This window comes from Chiloscyllium plagiosum, unplaced genomic scaffold, assembly GCF_037043375.1.
Source record: "Chiloscyllium plagiosum isolate Xiang-an unplaced genomic scaffold, Cpla_swu_hap1 HiC_scaffold_10, whole genome shotgun sequence".
NCBI lineage: Eukaryota > Metazoa > Chordata > Chondrichthyes > Orectolobiformes > Hemiscylliidae > Chiloscyllium > Chiloscyllium plagiosum.
The window spans coordinates 82,895,969-82,918,024 of record NW_028270148.1 but is presented as its reverse complement, the minus strand read 5'-3'; the positions used below and the strand labels follow the sequence as shown (position 1 = coordinate 82,918,024).

At 40.4% G+C, this 22,056-nt stretch overlaps 1 protein-coding gene across 2 annotated transcripts in view; it reads right to left on the bottom strand.

The window, feature by feature from the left end:
• impg1a (interphotoreceptor matrix proteoglycan 1a) overlaps positions 1-22,056 on the bottom strand; it is a 141,462-nt gene that overhangs the window by 30,031 nt on the left and 89,375 nt on the right. For both annotated transcript variants that reach the window (XM_043696237.2, XM_043696238.2), the window contains exons 10-13: positions 17,853-17,908; positions 15,730-16,918; positions 11,303-11,949; positions 959-1,178 (exon numbers count right to left, since the gene is read on the bottom strand). In XM_043696237.2, the coding sequence (XP_043552172.2) occupies positions 959-1,178; positions 11,303-11,949; positions 15,730-16,918; positions 17,853-17,908 (2,112 nt within the window). The remainder of the gene's footprint in view (positions 1-958; positions 1,179-11,302; positions 11,950-15,729; positions 16,919-17,852; positions 17,909-22,056) is intronic.

Genomic DNA, 22,056 nt, shown 5'->3' with positions numbered 1-22,056 from the left:
TTCTTTCAATGATACCTCTTGTTATACCAGTTGACACACTTATATGTTAAATAGTAACAACTAGCAGTACCTCAGTCCATTTAGTTCATGGACATCTGCATATGGGCCCAGAGTTTATTGTTATATTCATGGTGATTATACTGATGTTGAAAATATTAGTGCTTGTTTAATTGCAACTGTGAAATTGACAGAAATATCTGCCATCTGCATATATATATAAAATTAAATCCAATTATCCAGAAGTTGGTGCCAGGAATTTCCTGTTTCTTCAAAAGATATGGTGTTAAGTCCCCATATTGTACTACAGACGTAATGTGCCTCTGTTAATAGTAATACTTCCGTTAAAAAATGCCCTCAAAATTTATGCTTCTTTTAAATGAGGTGTAATGAGGGTTTAAGTGGTATATTAATGCAATAATAGTTCTGAAAAAAGTTAATCTGTATTTGTGGCTAACAAATTTCTACATTGCGACAAAAACTGCATAGGCTTGTGATAAGATTATTTTAATTTGATATTTCAATTTTTATCTTGTTCCCGTGTGTCTGTTTCAATCTTTATTTTGCTTTATGTAATATTTAGAAAAAAATGAAAAATAATCAGTGCAATTTATTTCCTAGACACGGATTAAGAAGTCTTCACCATGATTGGCTGCTTCACTTGCTTGATGACATCAATGTTGCTGTGTGTGTGGGGATTTCCTTGATTTTCCGCCTCAATTAATGTAACATCAAAAAAAGGTGAAATCCATGTGGCAGAGATTTTATGGGGCTTTGAGGTTAGTAGTAAGCACTTTGATTTCACTGCTTCCATGAACTGTAGGCTTGGGATTTTAAAGATCATTAATTATTAACCTATACACTGAAAACGTAACATACATTCTGTTTGCCTCCAGTTTTTTGAGCCCTTTCAAAATTTAGCCTCCCAGCAGAAAATCTGAATCGATGGTTACACATTTACCTGGTTCCACATCCAGAGAATATCTGTCGATTTCCAGGTTATTCCTTTGGGCTGCTGCATTACAGAAGTCTTCCAAGACACAGTAGACTGCTTGGGTGACGTTGTATGGCACAGACTTGGCAAACTTCATCTTGCTGTTTACAACAATACTGCCATTCCGAAAATTCAAAATCTCCAGTTGTCTAAATCCAGTCAGATTGGTCTGCAAGTATGGTAACAACTACAAAGACAAAGAAAAATCATTACCTTCAAATAAGTCTATCCCAATTCCACTTAACTGGTATTTTCCAGGATATTTACTATTTTATCCATTAGTGGTAGCAGATTGCTAGATGGTCATGGGTTCACATCATTCTTGACAGACTTCAATACATGCTTTAGGTTGAAATATCCAATACAGTTCTTTAGCAGACTTGCAATGTGGAAACTGCTATGAAGGTTTAAACTGAAGCCTCAGCAGTCCACTTAGCTGGGTGTAAAATATTTCATAACATTCAAAAACTGGATATGATGGTGAAGGGGTGTTCTGGTTAACATTTATCCCATAATGAATAGAACTGAAAAAAAACAGTTACTTGTTCATTGTGTCAACCTGCTCATGAACAATCTAACTGCTGGGGTTCCTACATTACAACAATAGCAACATTTTCAGAAAAAAATAAATCCTACCATACAGGGTTCAGCATGACCTGAGGATGTAGGATGCACTCTATGAGTGTAGCTTTCTTTTTCTATTTTTTGTTTTCCTCATTTATTTTGGTCAGATATAATTCTGTAATTGGGAGATTAAATGGCATCTTCATGGTAAAGGCAATCCATAAATTGGGCAATGGATATCCAACATTATTTCAATAAACATCATGGACTCCTAACAGACAATTGGATCGGACTCACCTCTTGGGATAGAAGATGTCAGAATCATTTCCAGAAATGGTTGGGTGAGGACTGGTTGGTAGAGATCAGCCAGTGGGCTCACATTTCACATGGGCACTCCTTAATTGACTTGGATGTAGGTTGGTGGTCTTTCAAACCTGTGACCTCTATCACTTATGGGCTCCTGTGGTACAGCAATAGCAAGTCTTCCTATGACCAGGAGGGTCTGGTTCAAGCCTGACCTGTAGCAGAGGTGTGTAGTAACATCTCTGGACATGTTGATTGGCATAAGCCCTTGGTGAAGGGGCGATACTCCTGTTCCTCGAACGCTGCCTGACCTGCTGTGCTTTTCCAGTGCCACACTTTTCGGCTCTGATCTCCAGTATCTGCAGTCCTCACTTTCTCTGGCTGGAATGACAGTCCCACCAGAGGTGGTAGCACATTGGTATACAAAGGGAAGGCAACTGCCTTAAGAGTCTTCAACATTGATTCCGAACATTGTGAAGTCTCATAGCATCAGGTCAGACACAGATAAAGAAACTTCCTGCTGACTACTATATACCACCTACCCTCGATTGATAAATCTGTGCAGCACTAAGGGTAGAAAGGGCTCAAAAAGTACTCTGTATGGGGGATTTCAATAAACAGCTCATGAGTCTGACTGATTTACTGAGAAGCCTTCAGACTGCTGGAACGGCAGGTAATTTCTCTCTCTCTCCCTCTGTACAGTAAAAGTAGGTACAGCCAGGAGAAACCAGTTGTTTTCTCCTACCAGTTGCTGTAAGCTGTTGCTATTAACCAGTAAACTAAGAAACTTTGTAGTTCATGTATCAATTGCTTGTGCCCCCTGAAAGTCACGAAAGAACCTAGAGAAAGGGAAAATAGACGTGCTGGTGAGTCAAAAGAACATCTCAGTGAACTCAATGAATTGGATTAGAGAGTATGAGCTTTAAGGAGAGGCTAGAAAAATTAAAGTTGTTTTCTTTGGAATGGCAGAGGTTGAGGAGAGGCTTGATAGAAGTTTATAAAATTATGAGATGCATAGATAGGGTTGATGATCAGAATCTTTTTCCCAGAGTTGAAGTGTCTAATATTAGGGAGCATACATTTATGGTGAGACGGGGCAAGTCTTTTTACACAGAGAGTGGCAGATGTCTGGAATATGCTGCTAGTGTGGTGGTGGTGGAGGCAGATATGTTAGGGGCATTTAAGCTGCTTTTAGGTATGCACAAGAATATACAAGGAATGGAGGAATTTTGGCTAAGTGCAGGCAGAAATGATTAGTTTAATTTGGTGTTATGTCCGGCACAACACCATGGCCGAATGGCCAGTTATTGCACTGTTCTATGTTCTATGTTCTAGCTCTGTGGACTGTGCTTTTGAATACCCTCCACCCAATAAATCAATGTTTTTACTCATTTGTGTCTATCTATATCTATGAGCATGCAGGGCTTTTAAATAGGAGGTTAAAGTTTTAACTAGTATCTTGATAGTTCCTAGCTATTTAGTCGTGATTAGAATTTACCTATTTATAATAAAGAATAGTTTGTGTTAAGTACAGCAAGCTGCTCACTATTTCCTGTTAACTTGATTCCAACAGACAGATTAATTAGCGATTTTCATGCCTTGATTAAATTATTAAATGCTGTGGCAAACCCAGGAACAGTGGGCTTGAGAATCAGAGCACTTTCGCAAATGGATTGGAATACATGTGAAACTCCCTTTCTTAATGGTGGAATAAGAACAAATGCATAAAGTGGTGAAGGAGAGGAGCTGTACATCAAAGGTGACAGTGAAACATCTGGGCGGTTGTGCACCCTTGGTTTGTGGTGACACTTTATGTGTGCCAGTCTGTATTTGCAATGGTAGTGTTGGCACCATCCTTTTTGGCTCAGAGAGAGTTGCAGTCAATGCTGCTCATCCTGGGTTACAGGAGCTCAGTGGCTTGAATCAGATGATTTCTGATGTTGATGGCATCCTGATCAGGGTTTCAAGCCTCAGGGCAGGCCTAGCCACCACCCTGCGTAGTTATCTATCACTGCCTCCTCCTCCTCCATGTCCTGCTCCTCTTTCTCCAATGAGTTGTGTCCTTGCAGGGTTGTACCTTTTATGCACTCTGCAACATTCTGCAGGATCATGTTATGGAGAGTGCAGCAGAGCATCACAATGGGTGAGAACCTTACAGGAGAAAGTTGCAGTGTGCCACCTAACCAACCAAGCATATGAACCATACCTTCAGAAAACAGATGGCCAGTTCAGTACTGCTCGAAGTGAGTAAATGGCTTTGATTGCATTACCTCTACTCATGTAACTTTGCCTCTTGTAATGGAATGAGTAGGCATCTCTTCAAGGAGTTTCCCTTATCCCCTCAGAACCACTAGCAGAAGTTGCGGCTTGAAGTAAAGAGCTGTACCAGCATAGACTGATAAGACAATAATGTTAGCTGCCAGAAAATTAGTGCATACATGTTGGAAGCTCTTGTTGTGATCATGGACTTATTGGACATTGAGGGAATGGAAGGCCTTCCTGTGGAGATATTAATAGTTGCATAGATTAAAGAAATGATTCTCTGTATTCCCCGCAAGTGCAATGTTGGAAGTGGAACCCCCTGCTTTTAGAGCCAGCAAGGCACTGAGTATCTGGAAATGAATGCGTGGTCCAATTCTGGCAAGTAGGATGTCAATGACCAATGAGACACAGTGGTTTGCATGCATTTGTAAGATGCAACCAAAGTCTAGAGCTGATCTTGTAGAAAATCAGAAGCAAAAATGTTCAAGACTGCAATGTTTTTGATGCTACTGGCAGGATTGTGCTGTGTTGTGAGATGTGAGGTCTTTGGTGATGAGATCAGAAATCTCAGAGAGCATTTCCCTGGAGAATTGCCATCTCCTCCATCACTAGTTCTCAATTATCTCCAGGTATAGCACCACATTTTCTAGGACAGACTATACTGATGATATCATTATATTCTATCCTGTGTGTTTCTCTCCTAGACCCTCCTGTTGAAAGAGGTCAGCCCTTCCTGCAGAAGTGTTGCTCCTCAACATGACTAGACCCAAAATCTGAAACATGATTTCTTGTTGTCAGTGACAACCTACTTCTATGCCCATGCAGTGAGGTGAGGATCACTTGGATTGTCCATTACATTTGCCCACTCTCCTCACAACCCGTACTATGCCAATGGTAAAGTCTCACTCTACACCACTCACTTACATGGGCACAGCTTATTCCTTAGGGCTCACTGCACTTGACCAAATCCATTCACTGGTGTATCCCTCATAGTGCTTGTAGTCTGTGTTCTACCTCCAAAATCAGAACCTGTCCAGTGGGACCTGAAATTTCAACTCAGTTTATTTGATTAGTGAGGAAAGCAAGAATTTGGAGAGCACTATTCTCCAGCTAAGGACCAGCAGGAACCTCTGACAATCAGCAAAGTAATGGAGGGAATGCTTATCTTTGGGAAAAGAGGGACAAGTTGTGCACAAAGGGAGCCTCATTATGTAATCAGGAAGAACTTTTGGTCTGTATGGAAATCTAAACTTAAAACTTGTAAATCTTTACTTGCCTCAGTCTTTTTTGAAATTGGCAGATTCACCTGTCATGTCAGACACTCACAGTTGGTGTAACTTAATGAAGAAACTGTCCTTGCTTTCCTCCTTAAACCTTTTACTAATATTGCTATCCCAAAAGACTGTGCGTGTGTCTGTGTGTGTGTGTATGTGTCCCAGGCCAAACTGTTTGCCTGTTCAAAAGACAGGTCAATATCAGGTTATGGTAGTAAGGTCATAAGACTACAGTTGCTGCCTTTATTTTAAGTGATCCCACACTTACTTTCCATTCTTGACTGGTTTCTGTCTAAATTGTCCTCCACTATTCCACATTTGTTGTGAGAGATTTGAATGCACAATACCAATCTTCCCCAATGGGTATGCATTATTAGTTAGAAGCCAAATATATCAAATACAGCTGACAGTCTCAGGACTCAAACGTAGGATATCTGTCAATGTGAAGTTGATATCCTCTTATAGATCAAGTCATCTTACAATTTATAGGATAACTGTATTGCCGTTGTCTAAGTGGAAATATGTTACATACAATTGCTTGAAATTTTGGATAGGCTCAAATAATTAGTCTGCGTAGTAATAGACTTGATTAAATAAGAAAAATCCTTGTGTTATGATGATAAATGTGCTTGCAGCTGGATTTGCATACCAAACAATTTGCACACTTGTGGCAGTTCCTTCCAAGGTGCTGACACCTAATCTCCCAATCTATTAAATCTACTGAGGAACGTGAATAATCATAAATATAAGTTGTGTGTTCCTTCCTCAGTATACAATCTTCAGTAAGAACAGGCAAAGGTCATTCGGCCCTTGAGTCTGTTCTGTCAATCAGAACATTGCAGTTTTCAAACTCACTTACCCATTTCTTCAAATTCTTTGATGCCTTTCAACAACAAAATCTATCCATCTCAATATTCTAAGTTTTTAAAATTGATTAAACATTTAGTCTTATTGGTGTGAGGGCTCTTGCTTTTGATTGATCTTTGTGTAAAGAAGTGCTTCCTGATTTCACCCCTGAATGGCCAAGTTCTGGTTTTCAGATTATACCCCTTAATTCTGAAATTTCTGCCCTACAGGGAATATTTGCTTGATTTATCTTCTACTGAATCACATTACTGTTTTAAATAACTCAATTTAAAAGCTTTTCTTAATTTACTCATTTTGGGATGTTATTTACTACCCTTCACTAGTTATGATTAGTTTCCCTACAGTATGAAAACAGGCCATTTAGCCCCACAAGCCCACACCAACCGTCGGAACAGTACCCACCCAGACCCATTTCCCTCTGACTAATGCACCTAACACTATGGGCAATTTAGCATGGCCAATTCATCTAACCTGCATATCTTTGGAGTGTGGGAGGAATCCAGACCACACCCACGCAGACAAGGGGAGAATGTGCAAACTCCACACAGACCGTCAACCGCAGCCCTGGTGCTGTGAGGTAGCAGTTCTAATCACTGTGCCAACGTGCTGCCCCTAGAGAAGTCTGTGGTGAACTGTGTTTATGAACTGCTGCAATCTATTTCGTACAGGTGCACCCACAATGCTGTTAGGGAGATTGTTCCAGCTTTTTGACTCAGCAGCAGTGAAGAAATGATGATAAAGTTCCAAGTTAGCCTGATTTTGATTTGGAGGGAAAATTGCAGATAGTGAGGTTCTTATGTGGCTGCTGTTCTTGACATCCAAAGATTTGTAGAGGTCACTCATTTGAAAAGTGCTGATAGAAGGAGCTCTGACGATTGGCTGGTTAGTAGAGCCATAATGTGGTGGTATTCAAACAAGTAAATGTTTAACTTGTTGGGTGGGATGCTGATCAAGTGGTATGCGTTATCCTGGATCATAGATAGGGTTAATGGTAGGTGTCTTTTCTCTAGGATGGGGGATTTCGATCTAGGGGGCATATTTTTAAGGTGAGAGGAAACAGATTTAAAAAAGACATGAGTGGCAAATTCGCTACACAAAGGATGATTTGTGTGTAAAACCAGTAAAAGAACAATAATATTTGGAAATAAACATACTGGAGCTCTATGTTGTCAGACCAATGTGTTTTACTGGCTTTTCTTTCTGGGATGAAGCAACTGAAGATGGATAGGTCTAGGATGCTACCCTGAGGAATTCCTACAATATATCTTTGAATTGGCCTCCAACATACAACTATCTTTCTTTTTTTCCATTGACTTTAATCTTATAAAGGACTCCAGACAACAAGTTCGGTCAAATACTATTTTATGCCCCTCCCCTGCAATCGCCAAAGGTGTAACACCTGCCCATTATCCTCCTTCCTCCTCAGTATCCAAAGCCCCAAACATACCTTCCAGGTGAAGCAGCACTTGACGTGCACTTCACACAATCTAGTCCACTACATTCCCTGCTCTATGTGGTCTCCTCCACATTGGGGAATTGAAGCATGGATTGGGTGACCGCTTAGTAGAATATCTACATTCTGTTCGCAGAAAAGACCCTGAGCTTCCAGTTGCCTGCCACTTTAATACATCACCCTGTTCCTTGGCCGACATATCTCTCAGGCTTGCTGCAGTGTTTCAGCAAGGCTCTGCACAAGCTGGAAGAACAATACCTCATTTTCCGCTTGAGGACCCTGCTGCCTTCTGGACTTAATTCAAGTTCAATAATTTTAGGGCATGAGCTGTCCCATGTCCTAGCCCCCAACCCCACACACCAGGCCTTGATATCATGGAGTCTACCATTATACTGCCTATTGTTAGCCACTAACAGTCTCCAGTAACAGCTATTCACTCTCTTAGTCAGATTGTTATTCACTCTTTTGCCTGTCCAACTGTTCTTCTCTCTCTTTTGGGCCCCATACCCACCTATTGTTTATTCCTTACCCCTCCCCCCACCCTACCTTCTGCATATAAACCACCATTTTCCTAGCTGCCATTAATTCTGAGGAAGGGATCATTGGAACCAAAATGTTAACTCTGATTTCTCTTCACAGATGCTGCCAGACCTGCTGAACTTTTTCAACAACTTCTACTTTATTGAATCAAGGCTGAAATGAAGTCTGAAGTCAAGTGTTCCAGTAGAACCTGAACTGAGCATCAGTGAGTAATTTATTGCTGAGTAAGTGCCACTTGACAGCACTGTTGACAGCACATCTTGTCATTCTGCTAATGACTAAAAGTAGGCTGATATCACATTATGGTAACTGAATATGTTCTGTTTCCTGTGGACAAGAAATACTGCATCAATTTCCCACCCTGTCAAATAGATGTCACAGCTGTCTCTGTACTGGATCTATCTGGTTATGGCTATAGATAATTCTGGTGCACCACAGTTGTGATGTTGTTAGGGCTCATAGCTTTTGCTATATCCAAAGTGTTCAGTCATTTTTTGATATAACATGGACTGAATCAAATTTGTTAAAGACTTACATTGTGATCCTGATGTCTTCTTAATGATAGATCATCTGCTGACTGAACACGGTTGTGAGCCTTTCCCAGCACAGCTATGCTAAAGACACTTCCATTGTCAAAGATGGACATGTTTTGGAGCCTCCGTCTCTAGTTGGAAGGATTGAAGTGCTTCCATATGTTCCATTAGTTGTGGAATTGCTTGGGTGGACCAATAGCTAGCATGCAAACAACCCTGTGTTGTATCTTCACTAGGTGGCACCTTACTTTTAGTTATGCCTAGTGCTGCATGTTCCCTTGTTTGGTAGTAATGTTAAAGTGAGGACTATTCTGGCCAAGAACATACAAATTGTGGTGAAATTCTACTGTTGCTGATGGCCCATAATGCCTCAAGGATGCTTATTTTCAAGATGCCCAATTTGTTCTGCATTTGTTCCATTTAGTATTGTTGTAATGCCACACTACACAGTGGAAGGAGTCCTCAGAATGAGAAGAGTCTTTGACTCATAAGGACAATGCTGCAGTCTCTGCTACCAATACTTTTAAGGGCAGAGGCATCTATGGCCCATGGATTGATGAAAACAATGAGGAGAAAGTGAGGTCTGCAGATGCTGGAGATTAGAGCTGAAAATGTGTTGCTGGAAAAGCGCAGCAGGTCAGGCAGCATCCAGGGAACAGGAGAATCGACGTTTCGGGCATAAGCCCTTCTTCAGGAAAGCCCTCCTCCCTACCTTTTATCTTAGCCTGCTGGACAAACCTTCCTCATTCCTGAAGAAGGGCTTATGCCCAAAACGTCGATTTCCTGTTCCCTGGATGCTGCCTGACCTGCTGCACTTTTCCAGCAACACATTGATGAAAACAATGTCAAGCATTGGTAATTTTGTTTTCTTTCTGTAGCAAATCATAATTTAAATTAAAATACATCTTGTTCCTTCTTAATCTGGGAGTCTCGGGATTAGGCTTTTGCCAGATCACAGAATTTGCTGGCATATGGGAGATCATGTATATTCAATGCACAAACACTTCAAAAGAAAATAATTCAGCTTGACTTTAATCAATCACATAACAAATAGATGAATGATTTTGGATATAAAAAGACAGTACTGAAACTGAATAAAGTCTAACTAAAAAGTAGTATGAATAAAGGTCAGAGCAGGCCACTAGACATTATAACAGGGAGAAAGGGAAGTTTGATGGGTGCTGGACTACAGATAGTTGCTGCATCAGAGAGTGTTAGAACAGCCTGGACCTAGTTACATTTATGATCATCCTGACTTTATTTTAATACCAGGTGTATGTCTCCTCCCCATTTTGTTTTCTCCATTGCATATATGTTCATCTCATTGTGCTTCTCCAGATAATTCTGATATCTTAATATTCAGTTATCTAGCTATTATTTTAACTACAACTTGCATATCACATTTGGCTTTATTAGTAATCAGTTTGTGGAGCTTAAATTCATCTGATTAATTTATAATCAATTGCATTTCAATACACTTGATTAGCCTTGTTAACATTTTTACAATGACTTTATTGGTTCAAAACTTTCTCACAATGGACTAGATTTAGTCAATTTACTTTTCACATTTTGTACAATAAATTTTGCTGGCCAGGTATCTTTCATCCTGAAACATATCATTGATGCTTAATGTTTGAAAACCTAACAACCTTCCTTACATAGTTGCCAGTTTCATTTCTGTTTATAATGCAAATTATTAAATCAGTTTGCAAGTTGTGTAGAAGTATGTACAGAACAATAGACTTGGGATATTATCCAGGCATACTGAGGTCTGATGGACTATCGATTAACCTTGATACTCTCGATTGCATATTGTATTTGTTTCCATCATTAAAGTCTGTGCTGATATTTCATGGAAGATGACTAGATGAAGGTGTGTATGATGAGGGCACTGTACTTCGGAAATTGTCTGAATGAAATTGCAAGTGTAAAACTACATGAATATTGTGGTGTGTAAATATGCGTAAACATTGTACATTGTATATAATAGTGAAATGCCTAAAGGGATTCACATGCAGTAGTTGTAGTTCTTTAAAAAAATAAATTAAGAATTTGGTTTTAAAGGGCACTAAAGGAGGAAAGTGGTTGGAAGTTATCCAAGTGAACTTCAGAGTATGGGAGATTAGGCTACCATATTGAACTTTTCTAAGTGAAATTCTCTGTAGACATTGCTCTGCTTCTATTGTTGCCATTGCCCATATATATTCCCAGACCAGTATGTAGATACAACCATTTTACATTGGGTCAATGTGGAAGTATCAAAAGCAATTGACTTTAGATACACATGTGGGGAAACTAAATCTAACTTTTGACAATGGTGCAAAATGGTGATGTTTCAACTTGTTATATATTCTCCAAATGGAATGAAACTTTGGTAACTTGTTAGTCTATGTATTATTGCAAATTCATAATTCTTAAAAGGATTCTTACACATATGTCCACCTGCCTCCTGAGAATAGAGAACCAAATACTGGAGGACTAAATTATTCCAAACACTGTAAAGCCATTCACTTACCAGTTGAAGGAATTGTTGTTCCAGTGTCCTGTATTCCGGGGAACTCTTATTGAAAAGGTCTTCAGAAAACAACATGTTAGTGACTCGTAAACTGAAGAACACCACCAGTTCTTTAGAGGGAGCAGACGTCAAGGAGCTTGATGTTAAATATTTCAGAGGAGGCGAAGATGTGATGAAGGAAGTACTATGCTTACCTCCATCCAGTATGTCTGTGCTGCCTACAGTCTCTGTATCCCCAATAATAAATTCATCTCTAATATCTTCTTCTCCTGTTTCAAAACCTGTAGTTTCATTACTGGAATTCTGAGGAGCAGCAGTTGTGAGCAGCACATTGGGAGAGATATTGGTCTCACCGTCCAACTGACTCCTGCCTGTAGAGTGAAGCTGTTCAGAGGTTGGCAGCATAACAGCTACTGGCAGGGATGAAACTGGAGAGCCTGTTAATGAGTTTCTACGTTGAGTGGTTGTTGTTTTTGGTGTTGTAAATTTGAGTGGAGTGGGCTCTTGATCTGTCAAACTGTCTGTTGCTGACATCTGGGCTTGTGAGATGTCACTTGTTAATAATGGTGTGGCAACATTTTCTTCAGCTGTTTCTCCTAAGCTGTCAAGAGGAGATGGATGGTCTGTCAAAAATTGACGTCGAGATTCTGAAATGAAAGGAATATTCAGATTAGATAATTTTAATCATGCACTGTTCCTATATTTTGCTTTTTCAGACATGTCCAAAATCTTGGAGCTTAAAGAAAACATTAGGCTTTGCACATTTATAGGTATAATACAAATACATCACAAATATTGGCCTACATCTTCTGGATTGTCAAGGTGGAAGATATGTCAGGAGATGCACCTCAGGATGCTTCAGAAGTCATGTTTTTGTACATAGGTGGAAACGGCTCAGAAACTTTCATTTTCTGATGGACTGAAACCTTTTGTGTAAGTCTCTGGTACTGAACTCAGGGCAGACATATGGGCTAGAAATGCAGCACTTAGTTAGATACTTGCCTGGAGATTGTCAGATGTAATACCTGGCTTAACAGCTGGTTAATTCCACTGAGCAACACAACCAATCCTCTCTCCTTCACCGTCACCACTCCATATCATTAACTGCACTGCAAATTTGTTAAGCCTTAAGACACCACTTCAGTTTCAGTTTTTTTTAAGTGTTTCAATTTTAAAAAGGCAGCAAAGTCTAAGTCTTTACCTCAAAAGGGATTTAAATATCATAATACCACAGTTGTAGGTTATTAAAGTAAAAGAAATTACTTTAGCACCTCAAACTAGAGACAAAACGTAGGTACAGAAAAAAGCTACTTATAAAGATAAAATCAAATTCATTCTGTTGTCATTGTTTGATGTTTTCTCATTCCAAGATTGAAAATCTGAGGTTAAAATTTAGCTGCAGTGATGGCTTGTGTAGCTGTTTTGGTCACTGTGGACTGAGCTGAACAAGTTCTGGCAGAGAGTGTAGGCCTTTCTAATTTTATTTTATAGCACTGCAGGTTATAGCTTTTGATACTTTAGTGTAATTCTGCAGTTCTTCAGCTTGTTTGCCTTCTTAGGTCTCTCTGTTGAGAAACCTATCTCCAATGACATTTCTCAGAATTCTTCTTGAAATTGCTGCTAAGTTTGTCTTGTACAGGTCAAACCTGAAACGCTATTATGTGAATCGGAATTATTCATTGCTGCATAAAACAATGGGCTCTTCTGAAGTCTTGAATTCTCAAACTTTCAGAGGTACCCATTGTGTTCTCCAAGCTTGAATTGAATTTTGAACTTTTAATTTTTTTTCTAATTTATTCCTGAGTTTTTGTATTTTTGTACCTAATGCGGAGCTTTTTATTTCTTTGTTTTTCTAATTTTTCTAATTTAATTATCTGTGCTTAGGTACCTTAGTATCCAAGATGGTACAATGAGTGGTGACTTGTACATTTTTCACTGTACTCATGTGAGTACATGTGACAATAAAGGTAATTCTGATTCCACATGTCTCCAAGTGTGCTAAACACCGTCTTAACCACCCTGTCTACCTGTAATGCAATTTTCAAATAACTATGTACCTGAACAGGCAAATAACATGATGATCAGTAGCAGCAACAGTAGGAGGTTAACAAGAAAATGTGCAGCTGAAAAATCTAACTTTCTGAAGGCACTATTTGCATGGCAGAGTGTTGGTTCTCTAGACCTCTCAGAAAGCTAACATTGTTGTGGCGAGTGGTGACAAATATTGGGAATGACAGCAATACACTGGCTACCTTTGATTAGACCTCAGAAAATTATTGCCTGCAGGATCAGTAACAAGCTGCTGTTAGAGATCTGCAACTTGACAATAGAGAGGGAAGGGACAGCGAGGTATACCCTGCAAGAAGCACTGCCCATAAAACAAGGTCAACAAGCACAGGCCTTTACCTGTTGGCTTAGGTTCTCACATCTAATGGTAACAAGTATTGGCAGACTCCCGAAAGGCTACAGGCTTCCTGCTGAACCTATTGGTCAAGTGTTAGTGGCTATGGAATTGCTATCAACCTGGTCAGAGACATATTGTGGGTCTCTCACTCAGCCACCTGTTAATGCATGAGACAATTGGCTAATAGATTGTTTACCAAATCCAGAAATTATATGAACCTTGCCTATAACAACACTGGTCAGATCGAGTGGGTGCTTAACTTTGCATTTCTCGCTGGTTTCCTATGCAACCAGACCATCATTGACTGCACATACATGATGGTCTGCGTATCTCCAGATCAAACAAGGGTACTCATTAAGCACAAAGTCTTCTTCTCCATCAGTGTGTGATTAGTGTGTTATCATCAAAAGGTATTTCTTTATGCACTTGCAAGATTCTCAAGGAGCTGTCTTATGATGCTTCATGCTACGCAGTTCAAGCTCCATTACATCAGACACCCTAATGCAATGCCTGCTATAAGAATTGGGACATCAATTCCAAATTGACTAATTTCAGAAATTTCAACACAATTGTACAACTGTGTTATAAATAAATATCATATGACCATCAGATGTATGAGGGAGCAAGTTATGGGTGTGCTTCTTGAACCTTTAATTCAATTCCTTATGGAATATGATGTGGAGATGCTGGTGTTGGATTGGGGTGGACAAGGTCAGAAGTCACATGACAAAGGTTATGGTCCAACAGGTTTATTTGAAACCAAAAGCTTTTGGAACGCTGCTTTTTTGTGAGGTGAAGTGTAGCACCCTCTTGAAACATTGCAATCCATCTGGTATATGTAAACTCACAATACTCTTAGGGAGTGCATTTTCGGATATTGACAGGTCCCAGTGAAGGAACAATGATATCTTTTCAAATTAGAATGACGTGTGGCTTAAAAGACAACTTACAAATGGTGGTGTTTCCATGTATCTGCTGTCATTGTCCTTTGAGCTGGTATAGGTTGTGGGTTTACAAGCTGCTGTTGAAGAAGGCTTGGTGGGTTTCTGCAGTAAACCTTGCAGATGCTATTCACTACTGTAAATGGAGAAATGTTTAAGGTTGTGGATGAGATGTTAATCAAGTAGGCTGGTTTGTTCTGCTGGGTACAGCATTCCTTCTAATTTTCTTACTAGCTGCATAGGCTTCTGAGACAGTGACTTCCTAAAACCAGGACTCAATCCCACAATCAGCATGTTCAACTTTTGGAGCAGCTATGCACTCATGCAGCTGTGCTGCTTTTCGGGAATGTTAGTTTGGAGTCAAACTTTTTGAGTGTCATTCATCCAGCTAAGTGGACAATATGCCATCACACACCTTCTCAAGGGAATTAGGGATAGGTACCAGGTTCACATCTAATGGTCAATAAAGCAAAGTTTTTTAATGATGTGGTTATGTTTTGATGAGGTCCTGTGTGGTACCATCCAGTACTGGAAGGAACCGGCACCAGTGAGGTGTTGTGTTGGTCAGTCCTGTATTAGTGTGGTCTTGTATGATATGGCCCTAGACTAGCATGATCTTTTACACAAGGAACAGTACTGAAATATCCAGGTAACGGAATTGTTCAATACTGGTCTTGTGCCATATGGGTATGGTCCTGTGCTGATTTAATTTGTTGCAGGTGTAGCACCTTCCTGATACGTTTGTGGACTAATTTGATAGTCTTCTGCTAATTTAGATTTCTGTGGTTTAGTGCTCTGCTTGTATGCTCCTCGCTTGGTTTAATCCTGTGCTGGGATTTTCCTATATGAGTCTGGCCCTATTCCAAAATGGTGTGACAGTGGTATGATTTGTATTGGCTTGTGATTTTCTCATATAGTGCTGTATTAGCATTGCACAGTCCAGTACAGTGTTGTATTAGTATATTCTTGTGCTGGTATGGTCTGGTTCTCATGGTCGAAATCAGTTGCTCACCTTTTATCTGGATCTTTGGTGTAACAGTTTCCCTTGTGGAAAATGCAATATCTCAAAATAAAAGACTCACCTTCTGCCTTACTTATACCAATTTGTGATGATGTCCAGCCTGGCATTATGCTGATATCAATTGCTCCTGCATCAAATTTTGATCCAATTCCATTGTCACTCGTAGTTTCCTGGGATGGAGGGATTGTTATACTGATGCCCTGGTCATCTTCTATTGAAGTTCCTGCCATAGTATTAGATATTGTCTCCTGATTGAAAATAAATGGATAGATTGTAGTGTGAATGATTTCGCTGGACTGCTGTGCTTGTTCAATAATGTTTGACTCCACATTTTCTTCATCCTGGTGTGGAAGGGCTTCCTTTATGTAAGGAGGCAATGTATTGCTGTGGTGTTGTTCTGCTAGTTGCTGAATCTGTGCATCCAAGGACAGATTCTGATTGACTGGCTGTGCAGTAGGAGATTCTGTGATGTTCCGAGCAGCAAAGCCTTCTGTCTCCTCGGTGATAACCTGTGCAGCTGAATGGGAATGTTCAGGCTGTACAGCAGAATCTGTGGTACTAATTAAATTTTCATCCAGCGTAACATCCTCCTTTATTTCTTCTTTGTGCTCAGATTGCGCAGTTGGAGGAGATGTAGCCCTACCAATAACCTTATCTGTAGCAACATCCTCTTCCATTTCCCAATGTAGTTCAGTTTCCTGCATGTGTTCAACCTGTACAGTTGAGGTAGCCATGTCACTGATGGTTCCTTCAGTAATTGTTGGTTTGGTCTCTACCATGTATTCGGGCTGATCTGTAGCAGAAACTATGACACCAGTTATGTTTTCATCCATAGTCATCTGTTGCATATCAGATGAAACAGAGGTGGATATGCTAATCTCTTCTGTAACTAAGAGATCACCAGTCATTACAACCGTGGTTGTAAATGTCAGACTACTGATCTGGTGTCCACTTTCAGTCACACCTCCATTAGAACTAGTTGGTGGCACAGATGTGGTCTCTTTATCTAAGAATGTTTCCAGTGGGACATTAAGTAATGTTTCTGTCACAAGTAGTTGACTTGGCAGATCATCTGGGAGACTAGTGGCTCCAGTTTGGGTGGGATCTATTCGTGTAACCTGTACTATGGTATCAGTTATGACTTCATTAATGGTTTCATCAAGTTTTCCTTCTGAAGGGATGGCTGGAATCTTCTCCATCAACTTGTCCTCCACAAAATCTCCAGTGATCGCTGGACTTAAATGACTCTCCTAAAAAAAGAGAAAACATACTTTTGAAAAATACATCATGGTTCCGCAGAAAATATTAGTGCTACTTGCTTCTTTAATTCCAATTTAATTCTGGAACTTGTTGTCCCTTCAATGTTTCAGCATTGCCATTTTCCTTACAGCTTCCCCAGTTCAAAACCTTCCCCGACACTGGTTTTGGTTCCCTAACCCCTTCCATGTACCCTTCTTCTCCTTCCTGCTGGGCTGTCTTTGTTAATGTAAAACACCGGTGATGCTTTGTTCCATACCAGTGGAATGGTAGGAAAGTCATTGGTAACTTTAATGGAGAGACCAGTATTTAAAGAATTCACCATTGTCATGTTTGACACCAGAGCACTCCTTGTTAAAAATTGCACTTGCACATACGTTTTACTTTCTCTTGTAGTATCAAAGTCTCCTATTTAATAGATCCATCCCACCCCAACTATTGTTAGTATATATCCAAGCTGTTTGCTGCATTTTAAAAGCTATTCACTTATCCATTTATAAAGACTTGAATTGACTATTGCTTTCTCAATGATCAGCCTCAGTTAATTCTCTAAGCTCATACTGAGTCTAAACTAACAAGTTGTCCATATCTCCTTGGCATCACATGAGTGGATTGCAGAGAGGCAAATCTGACGGGAATTCCTCTGGTGAATTCTGTACGTACTGACTTTTCTCTCTATGTTCCACCCTGCCTTTGGCTAATGTTCATTGTTTTAACCTGAAGAGGACGAGAATTGGCTGGTGGCTGCTAGGAGAAAAATGTCCCAAAATCTACATTATGCATCGACCCTTATCAATCTACACATAGGCAGCTAAACATAAAGAACCTGACAGAATGAAGGATCACTCTGTAAACATGACACTCAGGGACTGATGTATAACATTGTTTAAAATTCTGTTGAAGAAATTCATAGGATGCAAAGCATACCAGTTCGGTGGGAGTCGGATCCAAGTTGGGAGCCAATTGGTCGAGATCATCAGAGGCTGCAGGAAGAATATAGTGAGAAAGAATTAAAAATTTCATGTCATAAAACTTAAATGATATAATTTAGAAATAGTGGTTTCAGAAATTCCTTAGATTAAATAGAGAAATTTTTTAAACTTAAAATCTCTGTGTAGCCTCCTTAATAAGAAAGTGGTAAGAATATGGATCTTACTACAATGTGGAATAGTTTAAATGATGTAAAGATCACTATTTTTATTTTTCTGAATTTGTGATTATGGATTGAAATGGGAAAAGAATAATTTTAAAAACCTAGGATTGCTGAAAGATTATTCCAGGTTTCAAAAGCAAGCAACCTGACACCCATGGTTTTCACAGCTGCTTGATCAAGCAGTAATTGATTTGTAGTTTGCAAACAAGCTGCAGCCAAGCATGTGTATGAATAGTGATTCAGCCAGCAACAAGTAGCCGATTGGTCTGCACACTAGTGACCATTTATCGATAACAAAGGTCTTCTGCCTTTCAACTCCTATTAATAGGTTGTCATCTAACTGAACAGCTTGGAGCTGTCAGATATTCACCAGCTCAGTGCCTTTCTCTGTTCCTTGCTATAAAAAAGACTTTAAGCCTTAAGAAAGTTAATATTTGTTTCCTTCAGTAGTTGTACCCACCATTCAAAAGGCAACAACATTGGTCAGAGACTCATGAAAGGTAGAACACATGGACAAACAGATTGCCTACTCCTTGGGCATCCCGCAGCACTGACTCTCTATATTTTACATCGCCCTTTCACAATCACGGCTGGACAACTCTTTGACATCTACACCTTTGTTTATAAAAGGAGTCAAACATTAGGGATTTTGAACAAGGATGGACAAAGTTTTCTCCAGAGGCCAATGCCATATGGAGGTATAATTAGTAAGTTTGCAGATGACATCAAAATTGGAGGTGTAGTGGGCAGCAAAGAAGGTTATCTCAAATGGGATCTTGTTCAGATAGGCCAATCGGCTGAGGAGTCGCAGATGGAATTTAATTTAGATAAATGTGAGGTGCTGCATTTTGGAAAGGCAAATCAAGACAGGACTTATACACTTAATGGTAAGGTCCTGGGGAGTGCTGCTGAACAAGGAGACCTTGGAGGGCAGGTTCATAGTTTCTTGAAAGTGGAATTGCAGGTAGATAGGAGAGTGAAGAAGGTCAGACTATTGAGTACAGGAGTTGGGAGGTCATGTTGCAGCTGTACAGGACACTGGTTAAGTCACGTTTGGAATATTGCATGCAATTCTGGTCTCCCTCCTGCAGGAAAGATGTTGTGAAACTTGAAAGGATTCAGAAAAACTTTTACAAGGATGTTGCCAGGATTGGAGGGTTTGAGCTATAGGGAAGAGGCTAAATAGACCAGGGATCATGATTTAGAGATGCCGGTGTTGTAGTGTGGGTGAAGAAAGTTAAAAATCACACAACACCAGGTTATAGTCCAACAGGACAAGCTTTTGGAGCACTACTCCTTCATCAGCTCCTGATGAAGAAGCAGCGCTCCGAAAGCTAGTGCTTCCAAATAAACCTGTTGGACTATAACCTTTTGTTGTGTGATTTTTAACTTTTGACTGAAGGGGTTTTCCATGGAATGTTGAAGATTGAGGGGTGACCTTACAGAGGCTTATAAAATCATGAGGGGTAAATAGACAAGGTCTTTTCCCTGGGTTAGGGAGAGTCCAGAATTAGAGGGCATAGGTTTAAGGTGATAGGGGAAAGATATAAAATGGACCTAAGGGGCAACTTTTCCACACAGAGGGTGATGCGTGTATGGAATGAGTTGCCAGAGGAAGTGGTGGAGGCTGGTACAATTGCACCATTTAAAAGGTATCTGGATGGTAAGAGTGAAGAAGGGTTTATAGAGATATGGGCTAAGTGCTGGCAAATGGGACTAGCTTAATTTAGGATATCTGTCGGCATGGAGGAGTTGGCCTGAAGGGTCTGTTTCCGTGCTGTAAACCTCTATGATTCTATGTGCATACATTGCTCCCCCGATTGCAGATTGTGCAAGAGGTGTTCAGTACAGACCTCCATCCATCGTATCCAGTCATGCCAGCTGCTAGATGGTGTGAAATGTGTTTTGCATTTGTACAGAGAGATCTCAAACTCATGCAAAAAAAAATAACATTGTGAACTTTTATGAAAAAACTATTATTTACCTAAAAAACCTCTTCACCCATTCCACCAAAGTGTCTTCAAAGTTTTTTTCCTGTCATTCCCACTATGCCTCAGTGTGTTCCAACCTGTACGCAGTTTGGGTGAAAGGAGCCTGCTCTGTTGGGGCCTGTTGGACTTGGAAGCACTTGAGTTTAGTCAGGCCAGACATGTCAAGGGTCTTCTTGCCAGTTTGGACTTCAAAGGGTCAGAGGGAGCTGGCAGGAGGTGGAGGGCCTGGCCAATTCTTCAGTGTCCAGAGTGGAAACTACTAAGGGACCTGACTATGGTTCTACCTTCTGGCTAGGTGTCTTATTACACCACCATGCACCTTGTGAGTGTAGAAGACCCTGTCACCATACCTTTGGCCCTGGAAACCAGGGCTGGTCAGATGGGGAGCAGGTGTGTACATCTCTCTAGCAGTCCCTGAGGGTGTTGGGCCTCAATCTCCATAGCAGACATCAACCTGCCCATGGGGGCAGATAAGTGATGGTGCACCCCCCTTCAAGTGGTCCTCGGGGAAGAGGAAACCTCTTCTGGCACCACTGCATCAAATAGGACCTGCAGATCCCTGTAGGAGAAATGTGGTGCTATCTTTCCCATTTCTGACATCTTGTCCACATGTGCTTTATTGAGCACAACAGCTTGAGAATACCTGTGCTTGTCTGGGTTCACAGTAGGTCTTTCAAACATGATGCACGTGCGAGCGATGTTGATGTGTTAGCAGATATTCACTAAACAGTGAGTTGTTCTGGAAACAATACTGAGTAAGCTGGTGCAGTAATCGGATTTGAGAGTCACTAAAGAGGCATGACATGTAATTAATAAGGTGTGTTTACTAAGATAGGGTGAGAAAACCTGCTGGGAACCATGGCAAAAATGCTCCAAAAACCTCTAACAAAACCTGGTCTAAGCTTAAAAAAAAGATTCAGCTCAAAGTCTTTATTTACTGTAAGTCTACTTGCTTTTATGGACAACAGACAACTGCTTCACAAAATATCATGTGTTAGAAATAGATCCAAATGTTCAATGTAAATGACATTAACTAGAGAGGGGGAGGCAGCAGCAGACAGTTCCAATGAGGAAGTTACAAACCTTAAATAGACAATGCAGTCACAAATGAAGTTCAGGTGCAAAATGTTGCGTGTTGGGGCAGTAAACCTCAGCACAGAATTTGGGAATGGGTAATTTGGAAATGTTGCAATAAAGGCAAGTTCACTGTTACTTCAATACAAATTGTTTCTACTGAACTGGGCAACTTAGGTAGGATGCTCTTTGGAGGGTTGGTGCAGACTTGATGAGGCAAATGGCTTCTTTCTGTATTGTGGGGAACTGATGATTCTTTGATATTCAAACTGGGAAAGAGAAAATTGAAGGCCAGCAACAGGGATTTCGTCACAAGACGACTGACTTGAGGAATTGACTCTGACTATGAAAGGAGAAGGAGGAGGACACATCCCCATCTACATCAAAGGAGCTGAGGTGGAGACGATGGAGAGCGCAAAGTTCCTCGAAGTGACAATAACTGACAACCTGTCCTGGACTTTCCATGGAGATGCGATGGTGAAGGAGGCACAATGATTCCTCTTCTTCAGGTGGTTTAGGAAATTCGGTATGTCCTCAAGGACCCTCACCAACCTTTACAGATGCACCATAGAAAACATACTGCCTGAGAGCATAATGGCAACGGCTCTGCCCAGGATAGTAAGTAACTACATAAGGTTGTATACACAGCCCAGACCATCACACAAGCCAACCTCCCATTCATGGACTCCATTTTCATGGCTCATTATGCAGAAAGGCTGCCAACATCAAAGATCCCTCGCACCCCAGTAATGTTCTCCTACAACCTCTTCTGTCAGGCAGAAGATACAGAAGCTTGAACATGCGCACTAACAGGTTCAATAACAGCTTCTTTCCTGCTATTATTAGAGTGATGAATGGATCTCTCTAACTTCAAATAATGTTGCATTTGCTGATGTTGATCTTGCTTTGCACA